At 39.4% G+C, this 17,616-nt stretch overlaps 1 protein-coding gene across 4 annotated transcripts in view; it reads right to left on the minus strand.

The window, feature by feature from the left end:
* mib2 (MIB E3 ubiquitin protein ligase 2) overlaps nucleotides 1–14,745 on the minus strand; it is a 50,558-nt gene extending 35,813 nt beyond the window's left edge. The window contains exon 1 of one of the 4 annotated variants that reach the window (XM_023264515.3): nucleotides 14,600–14,745. Coding sequence is in view for 2 of the 4 variants with exons in the window: in XM_035945578.2 (XP_035801471.1) it covers nucleotides 13,112–13,211 (100 nt within the window). In the remaining 2 variants the exon portion in view is untranslated. Of the gene's footprint in view, nucleotides 1–4,532; nucleotides 4,687–7,183; nucleotides 7,849–13,111; nucleotides 13,256–14,599 lie in introns of those variants that run through there. The other 3 variants (XM_035945578.2, XM_023264516.3, XM_023264513.3) reach the window with 3 other exon arrangements.
* Nucleotides 14,746–17,616: the final 2,871 nt, after the last annotated feature.

Raw genomic sequence — 17,616 nt, forward strand, 5'->3', positions numbered from 1 at the left:
GTGTTTACTTTAAAAAAAAAATAATCTTTCCATGATAGGGTGGACAGATGTCTGTAAGCAGCTGAGATTACATTTGCACGCTTATCAAGATTACAGTGTCATTTTGACATTAATGGCATCTGCTTAGGCATTAAAACATATGGAATGTAGGGGATCAAAGAAGAGAAGGTAGGCTTTCTACACTAAATTATCTGTAAAAATGACAGCTTAACCTCTTTTATGCACTGAAATAATATCCCAGTCATCTAAAAATGCAGAATGTACACAGAGTTGTCATGGGGAGGGGACAGCTTTCATGGAGCTCCTTGCATTTTCCATGTAAATGGCTGACAATTCAATCATGATGAATCTATATCTGAGTCAAACACTCTACACTTAGATCTACAGATAAGAATTTTTATTCATTAACTGAAAAATACTTCAATTTTCAAAATAGCAGAGTTAATGAAAAGCAATCAGCTGTGTAAAATCTAACAGAGTTGTGAAACTGTTTTGCTGGTACAGACAGCAAAACCTAACCTACTACCTACATTTAAAACCCACACTTACCCTCCCTCTCCAACACCACCCACTCTGCAGCCCCTTCCATACTTTTTCCAGGGAGAACTCAGTGCTAACACTGATATCTTATCATTATTAAACACACCAGTACAGACAACTCGACACAACATCGGGGAAACAGTCAATGACTTAACACACACAGCAAGGTCTTTTCCCACATCATCATTTAGTACTGAGAGAGATGTCTCAATTGCCTCTACAAAATATCTCATTCACAAATGCACACTTCAGAAAAAGAGCAAATGCATTGTTCCAGCTGCATTGGGAAACCCTATTTCGTAAAATGTGGCAATCTCTTTTAATCTCAGTGCATTTCTTTGATGACAGATGGTTACTGCTAGAAAACTTTCTGCGCAAAGCAACACAGGAGAAAATGGGAGTTAAGCCCAAAATTGTATATAAAACAACTTCTTGCTGAAACACGTATGGTTTGCCACATGGAACGGTTGAGGTTTAAGGTGCACAGTGCTGCTGCTTTGGAGCAAAGTTGCAGAAACAAAAAAAAAAAAAAGAAACATGCAGATGTAAATAAAAACTCAGCGTGCTCTACAATGATGACTGTGTGCACTCTTTTTTTGTTTGTTTTTGTGATTTACTCTACCATGTTTATAATGCACGTCCACATCTTGTGTATAATGTCATCTGCAGCTGTCAGCAGGACAAAAACATGACTGTGAATGACTACTTGAATGACTACTACAGGAGGTGAAATGCTGAACTAACAATCTTCGAAATCTTCTGTAACCATGATACTGCGTAGGAGAAGACAACAGCTATTACTGGTATTACCAACACTGTGACTGATAAAGACACTTTGTAGCCATTAATTTTTATGTCAGAGATAGAGCCAGGTGTGGAACCATTCCCCTTTCAATTTTGTTCGATTCTAATCAGATGCTGTTCATTCTTAATTTATAAACTATAGTGCAGTAAATAATTAAGCTAACAAAAAAAAAACAACATTGTGTAATTTTATGAGTTCGCATACAGTGCAGGACAGAAATATACGTAACCAAATGGAGGTGAGTATAATGATGACTCATTTTGTGCTCCAAAGGTCCAGTTTTATTTTGTGTTTTGTATGACTTGAAAACATAATAGGTAAATCTTCCATGTTAGCATGTTGTGCGGTTAATATGACTAGCATTACAGCTAGATATGATGTAAGTCTACATGTTTGAGCTCTGTGGAAACTGTAAAACTGCAGAACATTCAGGGATGGTGAAAACTTTAAGGCCAACACTAATTAACAATTGTTGGGGAGGTTAATGTGTTTTCATGTTGCCTGTTTTGCTTCGGTTTAATCTAAACACAGCCGGTGTTTACATCCGGTTGCTTCGCTCCTGCTCTCACATATATTGTATTTCAATACAATCAAATTCCCAATGAAGCTGTTCTCATTCACATCTTTTTCTGTTTCTGTCGTCTGACAACAGAACAAGCATAAAATAGTGACTAAATCACAGCCGATTAGTAGTACATATTAACCAGCAGTCACTTTAGAGCCATTACCAGCTGCTGTTCTGCATCACTAGAACAGTGATTTAATCACTGCAATGTCATAAGACAAACTCAGAATACATGAGCAAAAAACAATGGCTATGCTGTGAATTCTGAGATATTTCGTGTAAAACTATCACTTGCAGAGTAGAGTTAAAAACAATAGGAAGTCCTGTTCTCACACTCATTAACACGTGTCAGCTACAATTCGGTCAACTGTTTTCCTCCTGTCAATCACAGATGCAGAAAGCCTTCAGCTGTCTACCTGTGTGGAGCAGGGCTAACACCAGGGGCTATACAGTCACGGAGAAATTAACAATCTTTGCAGTATTTTGAGCTGAAAATTTCAAAGACACATTCAGGGGGCTTTTTATAAAACGGCATAATATGGAACCTTTACATGTACAGTCCAGCTATATAAAAGTAAGAAACTTATATTGTGCAACACAGACAAATTTTGCCACCAACATTTCAAGAAGTTAAAACCATAAAAATATGACTTATTATGGATCAAAGTTCCCTGATCTCTAATTTGACAGTATCCCTACATTATACCTATTTAGATCAACAGCTGTAGCTGTACCATGAGTTCTGTTGTTCCAGAGGTATTCTCTCATTTCCCCTACAGCTCTCTGTGAGGCGGGGAGGTGTGTGTTGAAGTGGGATTGAAGGCAGTCCTGACCAGGCCACCTGTGTTGCTGAAATGTCACTGCCAATCTGTGACAGAGGGCTAAGACAAGCAGGATTACAGCTCTCTGCCTGCAATAACAGATGGGTTGGCTTCCGTCATACACACTGCTGAGGGCCAATCTGTGAGGGCAACGTCAGCCTCCTTCACACACAAACAACCAGACAGTGTTTTGACCATGACACACATCCACGCTTCACACTAAAGAAATGCTCAGTAATATTATGTAATTTCTATGAAGAAAGTGTACTAAAGGCTCAAGTTTCAAACAGCTACACTTGGTGTTTAACCTATTCAACATGAATACATAATTTACAATTTAACTGCAATATCGAAATAAATACAAAATTGATCAAAATAAAACAATGTATTCCAGAATTACATTAGTATCAGGAGACTAAATTCATAACTACTCCTTGGTGTATTAAAAAAACATGATAGTATTCAAAACATTTTAAATTTTTGCATTTTGTACCAACCTGTAGTGTTAAAACAATATATTAAACGATATTTTTTTAAAAATGCAAAATTTCAAATTGAGGAAGTCGTAACTACATGTGATTTTGTATTTGTTCCAGTTATGAATGTGGTATATATTCAAAACACTACAGCTACAGTACAGTGAGCACAAAACACACTGTGTGAGGCTTCATTTGTGAATGTGGGACTGTACCATGTACAGCAATCTATCTTCCTGCTGTAAGGCAGATCAGCACTTTCTGTGAAAATGTGACCCAAGGGCGCTCAGTGTGAAATGTATGGCTGCACTGGTAGACCAGGAACTGCCAAATGAAGTGCTGCAATGGGATAAAGATCACACCATCTCACATGATCAACATCTCAACAGAATCAAGTAGAAGTAAGGTAGTGAATGTTGTATATTAATGGTACATATGTCCACACTAAAGTTTAACTGGGTGGTGCTACATAAGATTAAGAACTGTAGGCCAGTGATATGACCATCTATAGAACTGGATGGTTTCACAGCATTTCAAAAGTTCTTTACACAAACAGTAAGAATACATAGCTCTGACTCCTGATAATTATCACAGAGCAGCTTCAAAATGGAAAGTGAGTCGGGAGTATAATTATTGGCAGCTCATACCATTAGGTATGACCTGCTGTGTGAGGCCTTAAAGTTCTGCTTGGGCTGTTTGTCCTGTGACACATGGTCTAACAGGCTGGTACCCTCACTCGAATTTCTAATAACAAGAGTTCGTTTGCTCGTGTCGTTCTATTGTCACTTTACGGTAACTGGACCAAAATGCTTAGCAAAGTGTACTCTCCACAAAGGAGTTTAGCAACATCAGCCCTAATACCAGAAATGACCAAAAGCCTGCTGTAACTGGTTCATGTCAGAAACATCTGGTGGTCAGAGGACTTCCAGTAAAATCAATAAGGACCCCGAGTAAATAATAGGCGTGCAAAGATTTCTTCAGTGTATCAGTCTGAAAAGAAAACTCTCTGTTCTCTATTTCACATCTCTTTATTCCTTGAATTCAAGTCAAATGAGCGCTGTGGACATCAGTTCATAAAGAGATGTATCCATGAGACAGTTTGGAGTTTGGAATGATCACAACTACTGAAAATAATCTGCAATGTACTTTACTGTCAACTTTAAATATCTGTCTTGTCATCGTGGTCGGAAAAAATCCTCCTAAAACTGAACTAACAAAACATTTCACACAAGTAAAATTATCCCAAGAACCTTGAACTAAAAATAACAGTGTAAATTTGAATAAACTGTGCTGATGATCAGATTATTGTGTAATATTATACTCACTCCCCATGATCTTCAGTCCACTTTTGAACATGGCTGCTCTTGTATGATTCCAGTTTGTCAAGACACCACAATCTTTGTACTGCTACTATTCCAGGTCTACCAGCAGGACCATCTGAAATCTCTAGTTCTGTGAAGCAGTCACCCCACTAACAGGGGAGTGAACCCTTTCTGGCACAACCTTTGTATTTGGTTTGCTATGAACTTTGATCTTTGCTTTGGAACATGCAGTTTTTTCTCTGTTTTTTTTTTTTTTTTTTTTTTGTCTGACAGTTGTTGCTCAAGGACTGGACAAGCCTGATGCCTTATCTGGGGGAACAACATACTGGTTGAGTGGCTTAATGCAAAAACTCCCAAATGAGCAGTGCTGATCCAATAAGAGAAGTGGTTCAGGTAAACGCATCACTCTGGGATAATGACCATTGTCAACCCAAAGGTGTGGAGAAGCTTTCATCATTTCTTGTGATTGTTGAGGCTAGGCTCTTGTAAAATTAGCTAGATTCACACAACTTCAAGTCCAATCTTAGACTCTATCTTAGTCTATCAACAGATTTAGACCTCAAGTAAAACTTCATTCGAAATGTCATGATTGAGTCGCATGCTGCTACCTGTGTATTAACCTTCCAGTTCACACTGATGTCACCCGAAACAAACAAATCTTTAAGTCTCATCTCGGTTATGCCTTCCTTGAAAATCAATAGCATATTCTTGACAACACAATCATCCTGATAAAATGAGTTGCAATTCAAAACAAAAAACTGTTTCAGATGCCCTTGGCAGTTTCCACTTAGAAAAAGTTTCCACAGTAAAAAATCTTTTTGAACTTTTTTATTTTACATGCAGATGCACTCCCCTACACTAAATCACATGCACTACCGTTCAAAAGTTTCTGGTCACTTAGAAATGTCCTTATTTTGGAAAGAAAATCATTTTTTTTCAATGAAGGTAACATTGAATCAGAATCAGAAATACAGTCTAGACATTGTTAATGTGATAAATGACTATTCTAGCTGGAAATGGCTGATTTTTAATGGAATATCTACACAGGGGTACAGAGGAACATTTCCAGCGACCATCACTCCTGTGTTCTAATGCTACATTGTGTTGGCTAATGGTGTTGAAAGCCTAATTAATGATTAGAAAACTCTTGTGCCATTGCGTTAGCACGTGAATAAAAGTGTGAGTTTTCATGGAAAACATGAAATTGCTTGGGTGACCCCAAACTTTCGAATGGTAGTGTAAATAAAAGTAAAGAAATAACTCCCAAATGAGCAGTGCTGATCCTATCAGATGACTGGTTTCAGGTAAATACATTACATTGTGTAATAATGGTCATTGTTGTGTCAGGAGAGTAGGGAAGCTTTGATTATTTCTTGTGTTTGCTAGAGATAGTCACTTGTAAAACTAAGCTGAATTCACTTAGCTAAGTATAATCTCAGAGGCTTAGGCCTCAAGTAAAATGGAATTGTAAAAGTTATGTTGAGTTATATGTTGCTACTTAGGCATTAAGCTTCTAGTTTGCATGAACCTCACCTGAAACAAGCAAATCAAGTCAATTCAGTCTTATCTAGGCTGTACCCAAAAATCAATGCAGTATTCATCACTACTAAGATTATTACAATGCAATGCCTGCAAGTGCAGGAAAACATTTTTTGTTTGTTTCATCATCTGTAGTCTTTTGGGGACTGGACAATCCAGATTCCTTATCTAGGGAAAAAAGCATACTGTCAGAAAAAAAGACTTCCAAATGAGTTGTGCTGATTCTGCAAGAGGACAGTGTTTAAGGTTAATACACTATTTTGCATAATAATAGCCTTGTCACATCAGTGGTGTGAGGAAGCTTTGATCATTTCTTGTGTTTGCTAAGGCTAGTCTAATGTAAAGTGAACTAGATTCATACAACTAAGTCCAATCTTAGCCTCGTTTGCACAGCCTCAGACCTCGAGTAAAAATCATTTAAAAGTCAATGTTGAATCCCATGCTGCTACTTGTGCATTAAATTTCCAATTTAACTGTACCTGAAACAAACAAATATTTTAGTCTTATCCAGGCCATTGTCTAATGTTGTGATGGCTACTTCTAATAAATTCTCATACCTCAAACCTGGGTATGAAACTTACCATAATTTGGCTACCTACAATCAATAATCCACACAATAAAATTCAAAACTACCTGCATCAGTTGACATACTAAGACTACTGCGATGCAATGTCAGGACAAACATTTTATGCCCGTTTGATCATCACCAGTCTGTTACACAAACAGTGACGGCAGCAGCCCAGCCAGCCAGATGTCTGCTTGCTTAGCACGTCTGCTAGCTTCACTACACACTGCAATGACATGTGGCACAATTGTAGTAGCACGATCATGGATGCACACTCACTGCATGTGTGTTGACGTTGCTCATGACCATTTTACCTTTCTGGGAAGTAAACTGCAAAATCAGCAATTTGGCCACCATGGCAGTCTGATGAAAATGTAAGCAATCTAATCATCTTTCTCAAATTCCAATTCCCTTATTCTCAAAAGAAACAAACAGCATCGTCACATGGATTTCACCATATCACAGGAAAGACATGCTAACAGAAGCCAAATAGACAAGGCTGACACTGCATCAGCTGATGAATAAAGCATGTCCAGTTTAGCTGATTTACCTGTTGGTATGGTGATGTGTAGCAGAGTGAATGGAGAGTCAGTCAAAAACAGGAAGAAGAGAAACAGCTCCTATGTCCTGCTATATAAATGCATGAGGTGATGAAAAAAATAAGCTACCAGTGGTCCCACCAGCTTCCAGCAAGATTTAAAAAAAAAAAAAAAAACTCTTCAGGGATGAAGCCTTGTTCTGATGTGCTCCCTGAATGAACCGGCTAAGAAGGAGAAGGGGATCCAGGGGGTGGAGGAGTGGGACAGCCAGGCCGGTATTCCAGAGATGTGATATACAGTTGCAAGCGGTCTTACAGAAACAACATCCTGCTGTACAGACAAACAGGCTGACTGTAGAGGATCAGAGCCGAAGGAGGAAGAGACGAGAGCCGTGCTGCTGGAGGATGCATTTAGTCCTTTGTGCGTTGTGTCAGCAAGGATTACCACCATGGAGGAGGAGGAGAGGAGAGGAGAGGGAGGAAGAGAGCCAGGGAGAGCGGCTGCCCGACCAGCATTGCATTCAGCTTGACGTTCCGTTGCTCTCGCATAAAAATAGGCCAATGGGTTTTGTTCTGTATAGGCTCCCTCTGCTGCTATATTCCATCACTGGGGGATGTGAGCATCAGCATGTGAAGGCGTCACACACTGTGTTTACAGACCAATATGTACTAAGACATGCGTATCAGGCTCTGCATAAGGATGTACAGCCCTCTCTTTCACAGCCCGTGGGGACACCATTCGCTCTACCGCCAATGAGCAGACAAGCAGAGGACAGAGGGGAGGGGGGAGGGGCGTACATTTCAGGAGGTCGGTCCGGATATGATTTTTTTTTGTGTGTGTGTGTGTGTGTGTGTGTGTTTGTTTTTTAGGGGGCTGGGGGTTGGTTAGAGAAAAGAAAAGGGGTGACATTGAAAGATGATTTTGATGAATGGGCACCTGCAACAGTCCCAATTTTCCGTCGCAAACTGGTTGTTGGAAGTGTTGCTGGGTAGGTAGCAACACCAGCCCACCATCTCCTCCAGGCTCACAGAGACACTGTAAGGACAGATGAGGGAGATTGTGTGCATGTTTCCCAATGCTTTCCCAGCCTCGAACCATTCTTTTTAATGTGGCCACAGCTGTGGGAGACATCAACAACATGGTTCCTAAAAACAGCCAAAACGGCATACTGTTCATGCTGGCATACACACATGAATGTACAGCTGGTGCTGCCAGGGCATGAATAGCCAATGAATGAATGGGGGCTTAGGAAGTGGTTGAGACACAGGCTTACAATGAAGTTTACTACACCACTCTCCTATCTTGTAAACAAAGCTGCTGTCCATGTAAGAGACATGCTGATCTAGAACATATAAATGCAGCTCCTCTTCAAATACACACTGACACACTCACAAAGTCACTCATCAGACCGGGAGGACTGTTGAACAACAGGCTTGTTACAACGTCTAAAATGGTTTCGAGGTTGGGATAGAGCTGCAAGGTGTGCCTGATCAAACAACCATTCTGGCAGGTAACAAAGCTTTATTTAGAACTTTTATTATATTACAAAACAAAAGCGGGAACAGCAAACATATATAGAATGACAAAATCAAACACTTCATTCTATTTGTGTCTTGTCTGTTCTGCTTGGACTATGTGAGCAAGAGTCAATACTTCTCAAGGTGAACCCATGCCATGTATATATTGTGAATAGTTATCTCTCGTCATAATGACATTCTACCATTTCCCTCGCTTCAATATACACCCATCAGCCACAACATTATGATGACTCACAGCTGAAGTGAATAACATTGAACATCTTGTTATAATGCAATGGTCTGCTGGGAAACCTTGAGTCCTGACATTCATGTGGCTGTTTGACATGTACCACCCACCTATACACTGCAGATCAAACAACCTCCCAACCCCTCACCCTCCATGGCAACAGCACTCCTTGATGCCAGTTCCCACCCTCAGCAGGACAATGCATCCCGACACACTGCAAAAACTGCTCAGGAGTGGCCCGGGGAACACGACAGAGCTAAGATGTTCACCTGGGTTCCACACTCCCCAGATCCAAATCTTATTGAGCATCTGTGTGATGTAACAGGACAAGCCTGATCTAGGTAGGTCCCACCCTGCAACCCACAGGACCCACAGAATTCACTGCCACCACCCCGGTGCCACAAGACATCATAAGAGGAGTTTTAGCAGCATAAAGAGGACCAGCACAATATTAGCTGTCAGTGTATAAGTGACAGCTATACATCGACATATCTGATCGGTGTATAACCAACATACCCATCACTCCAAAGAATTTATGGGAAAAGAAGAAAATATTTTTAAGTAAGAAAGCAAAACTCCCTAATTACTAACTACTTCTTGTAATAATACTGTTGTATTATTAAGCCAGTCTCACACTACAGGAGTTTCCGGCCATTTTATCTCCATTTCACTCCTGATGACAAGTGGAGGAATAATCTGGTTTGGTATTTTGGTCTGAATCAATGTGAGGTGTTCACAGATGTAGTTTTAAAAGTCCTTAAAAAGTCGTTAACTCTTCGCAGACTCATCGGGGCCACCCTTGAGACTAACTTTAGTTACAGATATTAAAACTGATCACTAAAATCCCACCTCCAGTTCTGACAGAAGAAAAAACAACCCATGTTGACCGCACATTTCATACCAAACATTTTCTCATCTAAAATGGATTTCAGGAAAGATACAACATATTATTTTGATTTTCCACTATATGAAAAAACACAGGAATTTTGACTTGACTATCTCTATTGCATCACCTTCATCATTCTCTCTGAAGTATTTCTATATATCTGACGTAGCATTTCTTTTTATAAACTCTTCCTTTTTTGAGTGTTCCTGTTCCTTGCTCATTTTGCTGTGTTCTCTGTTCTCATTGCAAAGTATTATCGGGGTTACAAGTTCCTGTATCACAGTCTCCATTTTGGGAACACCTCCAGTTTACATCTGTGCTTCCCCATGAGATCAGGTGAGGTGGCGTTCTGCCCCTTCCATAATGCTAATATAATCCTTTAGTGTGATGCACCATTATTTTTAAATCTTGTAGTGTGTGAGAAGAATATCTGTCAAGTTTCTATTTATGTGCGTGATGCAACTTGATTTCAAAATCTGCTAGGATTTTAAAACTCCTGTCCTGTGAGTCCGGCCACAAACTGCTGCCACGAGCACCAAATATTCTCACAATGATCAGTGACATTTATTCAGACTATGTCAAACTAGATGACTCCAAGGTGCTGACTCTCTCATGACAGCTGCTCAAACTGTTATCTTTGTAACTATCACAGGACTGGCTTGTGGGCAGGAGCCTCTTGGTCTAAGCCCCTGTTTTGGCTGGGAAGATCCTGGTGGGCAAATAGTGAAGATATAGTGTTCTCAATTGTTTTAGCAGGCCATTTAGGAAACGATTGACTGCTATGGGTAAAATATTCTTATCATAAAACATTCCCATAATTTTATTTTGTGAAACTGATGCATGTCAAAATATTGAATTTTTCTTGAAAATTTAACAATGGGAACTGGGAGAATTCAACATATGACAATTCAATATAATTGATATCACATTGGCCTAAATAGGCCGTAAATCTAGTTTTGTCATTTTCCACAAAGGTCTAATACAATCAAATTTAGAACAAAACAGATACCACAGTCGAAATCAAAACATCCATCCATTTCTAGTGTCATCCATCAAATTTTGTGACGACTCACAGTGGCAGCAAGCAAGACAAGTAGTCCAAACATCCCCCTGTCCAGCAACATTTTTCAGCTTCTACTAAACAATTGGAGGTGCTCCCAGGCTAGAGGAGACATAATCTCTCAATGTGTTGTGGGTCTACCATAGGATCTTCGACCTGTAGGACACGCCCCAAAAAACCTCAAATGGAAGGCACCAGGGACCATCCTGATCAGATGTCCAAACCACCTAACTGGCTGAGCAGAAGCTCAAACTCTCAGCTCTCTGCAGGTGTCTGAGCCCTGACCCTGTCTGTTGTAGGATCAACCAGCCATAATCAACCTAAAAACAGAGAAACAGTAAGTTTTCATCCATTTTCTGTCACAGACTGGAGACAGGGTCCTCTGTGATCAGTGGAGCAGAGACACCAAAGCACCACACCAGATGTGGAAAAGTAAAAATCTGTCATGATGGTGTGAAGTTTGTGTTATCCAGAGAAGGCCACAAGAAAGCAGACCTTCAGCAGATTTCACAACACACACCTCCAGACATCCAGGATGTACATTGGGCCCAGCTTAGCCAAGAGACTGGCTTAAACCTCCAGTCTCTATCAAGCATATAAAGGAGGAAATGGCTGCCAGCAACACTGACTGACTTCTGACCCTGCAGGAAGTGGGGTCAGAATCTGACAATAACATCAAATTCATCATTTGACTTTACAGACAATGCCATAAGGAAAACTGAACTTACATTATAACAAAGAAAGACAATTACTCTATCATCCTGGATCCAACCATTCTTCATGTTTACTCATCTACAGGAACTGCTGAACACTGATTCCAATTACCTTATTATGATCAACATTACACCTTCCACTCTCCTCATATATTTTATCATACTTGTTAACCCTATACTGTAGAAGTTGGTCCCGCCTCTACTAATTACTAATTATAATAATTATATTATTATCCAATATATAATAGTTGAATATATTATAATAGCAATCTCACTCTTTCATTAACTATCCAAAGTTCATGACCACAGGTTTGGTGCTGCTGTGTCAATACACCAATCCACCCATCGATCCCACACTCTACTTTAAACTACTTTAAACAAGATCCAGAGTAGGACTGAACAATTTGGGGAATTTTAAAAGGTAATTTTTCTGACAGATATTGCATATGAAATCACAATATAATTTTAAGTCAAGCTTTACGTATACACACGTATATGTACATACAGTTTGCTCATTGCATGTTTTCAAAATACAATTTCAATTTGAAATCAATTAATTGTTCAGTTCTGATCCAAACTAAGAGAAACTCCTTCACTTGAAACAGAAATTCTTTCCTGACTAATTCCTAATCTACACAGAGCAATTCATCATTGTTTTGGCAGAGGAGGGATTTTTGCATTTCTGGTAGGGTGTCCCAAGGAAAACTGATCCCAAAGGAAAAGTTAGATGAGGAGTGATTCAGAAACCCTAAAGAAAGGGTACGAATTTCCTTTCGATTCACTAAGGTTTTATCTTATGGGTCCGAAATATCCCAGATTAGGGGGGTCCAGTGCAATGCAAGTTGGGTAGCAGTTTCAGAGAAGTGCTTTAGTTTGAGATGTGTTTTTTGGCACAAATTCTGGTTTCTACAACCTCAATTAAATAACAGTGCTTTTGGTGTGTGTCAAGCTACTAAAATAATGACTGTTGGTCTGATGGAATCTATTGTCAAGTTCCACATTTACATATCAAACCAGGCTGTCACCAGGAGAGTATTTTCTTTCAAAGCTTAGTGTAGTCAGACAGTTCACTTGATAAAGACTATTCATGCTTGAAAAGTGATGTGGAAATACTGCCATTAGATGCTATAACCTCAAATGTATATGTATATCAGTAATTTTTGGGGAAAAGTCGATCCAGACATAAAAAAAACACTAAGATGGAGACACAACAATATATGGGCCCAAATAACAGCAAATAATTACAACAAAATCATCACTACAGAGGGTAGGTTTTACACAGGCTGTCTTAAATCCTTTCCAGACGTTAAGCATTTCAAATGTTACAATGCAGTTTTGTGGAGCCAAAAAGGGACAAAACACAGACACAGCGTCCATCGATTATCTGGAGCCTATCTCAGCTGACATTGGAAAAGAACTGTAAGTTCACTGCAAGGCAAGAGAGACGAAAAAGACAGACAACCATGCACACTAATGTTTACACCTGCAACCAAATAAGAATCACCAAATAACCTACCATGCATGTCTTTGGACTGTGGGAGGCAGCTGGAAGAGGTCTGAACACAGAACTTTCTTACTGTGTGGCAACAGTGAAAACAACTGAGCCACCGTCTCATGCCTACAGACACGGCAGATGAAGGAAACTTTGCTCCCAGTGGGTGTGGCTGGGAGCAATCCTGACTATGACCACTTGCAGCTTCAGCGTATGGCAGCTGCAGCTGGGCTCTGCTCCATCACTACCAACTGACCAGAAAGATGACAGCTGTAAAGGCTTAGGTCTCACATAATAATGTCAAACTTCTCACACGTCAGTGCAGCTCATGACAGTGCAGGCAATTCTTTATATAATCTTCCCATCACTGATGTAATGAATTTCTGCATCTTGTAGTCTTACACTTCTGTTTGTTTTGAGATCAAGTCTAGGCAATGAATGTTCCTGTCATCTCTAATGTCAAGTGAAGATATAGTAATACAATCATGACTCCCTGCTAGTCACCTTACATGCAAGTGAAGTAAAAGCTCTCCTACAAAACAGTACTGTGTCAAAAAGTGATTGTCTGCCAAAAACTGGTGCACTTTGTATTTGCATAATTCACAACATAAATGTGACCAAAAAAATTCTTGCCGTTTACAGTGTAATAAGTCATGACATTTAGAATGATTATAGACAATACTTTGGTGTTGGTATTCCTAATATCCATGTCTAGACATTAATTAACATCATTTGTGAATGGGTTACACTCTTGAAATCAATAAATTATCTCTTTTGCAATTATCCTGTGAGTTAAGATCTCTAAAAATAACTCATGAATGACATCAAGTCATTTCAACATTTCATTCACAAGCTGCAGTCAGTCGGTGGCAGGTGAAAAACTGCATCATAGGAGCTGAATGGCCGTTAAAGTTATTTCAACTGGTAAAAACCACTGGACTTGTTATAGTCTGGGGCACAGGGTACAGGGTAGGTAAAATAATGCAGAAACATAAGGAACAAGCCAGCCTCCTGATGTGATGACACTTTAACACAATATGTCCTTCACATTATACCATTTGAATTACTTTGACGATATAAAAATACTTTAAATGACTGGTTAGACGAAATAATTGAATAAAGAGGTAAATATATAAACGCTGAAAATAACTTCTTTTTTAACGCTTCTAAAATGACCAGCTGACGTTCCCAATCAGGTCTTCCTGTCGACCACCGTAATATACTGCACCGCTACTGTGATAAGGAGATAATTCTGAGGGGGAAATTATTTCCTGTCATATTTATGGGAGTGAAGCGCGGCTGGGTGGACCGCATGCAAATCCATATTTAGTCAGCAACATGCAGTAACATAAACCGACACTCACTTGGCAAACACTGAGCAGAATTGTGCGTGGCTTTTTAAGGATGGTGGGATTGTGCGTAGGACTAGCTTGTCCAACGCTAGCTAGCTAACTCATGTTTGGCAGCCTGTACTGGTACAGAAACAGCTTCTTTCATTCTGTAGCTACTTACCGGCTCTTTGTCGGGACTGTTTACTTTGTGGTCAAATATAATTCCATGTTGCTGTCTACTACCAACGCTGACATGGCTTATTTGGGAACGAGTATTTGGTATAGTGAGAGGATCTGCTGCTCACAGTCATGACAACACGCCCAGGCATTGCGTCACTACTGAGGCTGCCTTCACGCGCTCCTCGTAATAAACACAACGGGTCAGCTGGTTTCACATCACAGCCAGGTCTCACTGCTATATGCTGGAAGAAGGTGCCTTTTCATGGCAATATAAACACCAAACCACATCGTCACAAATGACGCAAATATGCATTTACTTTGAAACCATAATAAATGTAGTTCAGATGTGCGATACCATCTAATTGACAAGTATTTCCTCTTATGAACATCCATCCATTAGCTATACACCGCTTAATCCTAATTAGTAGGGGAAGGGCGATAATTCTAGAAAATGAAGGTGATGAGTTCAAATTAACCACATATCCATAAAAAACATTTTTTTCACTTTCATTTTGTAATCAGAGTTGGCTTCTCATGGCTACTGGCATATATGTGAAAACCTCAGATCTGTGCATTTTTGCCTAAATAACACACTGAGAATTTATCATAAAAATCATGTAGGCCATGATGTGGCCAAACTGAATACACGCAATAAATTACTCATTTGATTGGTGAATGTCTATGAGATTTTAAGGAAAACTTGCCACTTAAACCATAAACAACCGACTTGCCATAAACACTAATAAGTTACCAGATGACCACTCACAAAACTCCAAAATTACTCCACCAAGGGATGTGACGATCTGTGTACTTTGTCTGTCTGTGCGCAACATTACATTTCCGAGTCCCATCAATTCTGCTATATATTTAGGTCAAATGATGCGGTATCCATATATAACATACAGGTGCATAACACACACCTGTGTTCAACTTAAGGTAATTTTTTATTAAAGATTTCATCCGTCGAAAATGATACGACTGAGCAGCCTTGGCCCAGTACTATGCTCTCTGAGTGCATTTATTGTTCTCAATGTATTATGTTGCTTGCATTGTTGTCAGTCAAATGTGGTTGTGTTTAACCAGCATTTTCTAAACATTTTGTCAATACCATAAACAAGCTACTATATTTTTGTATATGTATTTTTGTATTTTGTATTTTGTAGGCAGGTCACACAACATCATACTAGCTTTGCAGCATGATTGGCACTGACATTGGCATTGACAGACAAAAACAAGTAGTAGTTTAGAGCATTCAACCTCAAATCTGTGCTCTTTATTAATTTTTTTCTAAAGGTGAGTTGAAGTATTTCATTTCATACATTCTTGGACACCTTGCAAGTTGATTTTTGCTTTATTTTCAGGTCATTTGAATGCCATGGAGAGCAAGAGCACCAGCAAAGCCCCGAGGAGCAGAGGCAATGTCTATGATACTGTTATTTCAGAAATTTTTCCTCTGGCTGAAAAGTTTTTTCTATTAGGCAGGACCAAGGACAGGTCTACAATGACACTGAGAGACTTTTGTTTGACCATGATGCAACTCCCCTTACATTAGGTCTTGGCTGAACGAGCATAGCCTTTCGTGTGCCAGGCAGGCAAGGATGCATATTGAACAATTTTGAGTATAACTGTGGTATTTCATAAAATACCAGTAGCCACAAGGAGAAAAATCACACAGAAAAATAAAGTCAGGATATCTTCTTTTTCTACAATGAAGATTGATTTAAACTCATTACCGGATGTTTTTCCTCCAAAAGGCATTTATAGCCTCCCCTTGTCATTAATGTCGTGGAAGGCAGGAGTCTATCCCAGCTGACTTAGGGTGAAGACGGGAAACTCTGGACAGGTCACCAGTCTATCACAGGGCTACATACAGTGACAATCAATCACACTCACATTCACACCTGTGGACAATTTAGAATCACCAATTAACCTCAGCATATTTTTGGATGGTGGGAGGAATTTTTATTTTTTTATTTAACCTTTATTTCACCAGGTAAGTTAGTTGAGCACTGGTTCTCATTTGCAATAACGACCTGGCCAAGAGGCTTCATACAACAAAAGGAATAGGAAGTTGGAGAATCCGGTGCACAGGGAGCAACATGCAAACTCCATGCAGAAAGAAAGCTGGGACGGGACCCAGGATCTTCTAGCTGCAAGGCGACGGTACTATCAATGTGCACACCTAGGGATTTAAAAGAGGTGATCTGTTTAATATTGTTACCATGTATGGCCACTGAACTACAGTCACCTACTGATTTGGGATCTAACAGCGTCTCAACAGTTTTTTTCTGTGTTAATATGCAGTTTGTTGGTGTCACACCAATCAATAAATTTATCCGCTTGGTATATCCATCTAAGTGGGTATACCAAAACATTGGCTGACAAGATGGCTCTCAGTCAGCAGATGCTTGACAGAAGAGGAATATTCCAGCATGATAATGACCCAAAGCACACTGACAAAGGAAAAAATGAAAATCATGACCTGGCGAGGATGCCACCTGACTTGAATCCAGCAGAACACCTTTGTGGCATTTTAAAGAAAAAGATAGAGCAACACAACCCATCCAGCAAAGAGCAGCTGAAAAAATAGTCTCTGCAGAACGACAAAACAGAAATTTGTTATCCTCTATGGTAACGAGGATTGAGACGATCATCAAAAATAAAAGTGGACATATAAAGAATTGAAAAAGTTAAATATTTTGAATTAATTTGTTAAAGTTGTACTGATTTTGTTGCATTAAATTCCTACTTTTTGGTCTGTATTTTATAAATGGTAAATCTAAAATGTTCATTTCTAATTTTACATAGGAGCAAACGCCCAATTGTTCAAATTAGAAGTAGTGCAATTACTGTAAGGTGATACAATTTTGAATTATTTGACATTTAGAATCATAAAGGAATATTCATTGACAGCCCGGGTCTGTTTACGCACAAATTAAATGTAAGACCTCCCTGTAGATTATTACAATAATTGGTGCTAAATGATGGATACTAAAAGAGATCTGCAATGACTGTACA

This window comes from Amphiprion ocellaris, chromosome 8 (genome assembly GCF_022539595.1).
Source record: "Amphiprion ocellaris isolate individual 3 ecotype Okinawa chromosome 8, ASM2253959v1, whole genome shotgun sequence".
NCBI lineage: Eukaryota > Metazoa > Chordata > Actinopteri > Pomacentridae > Amphiprion > Amphiprion ocellaris.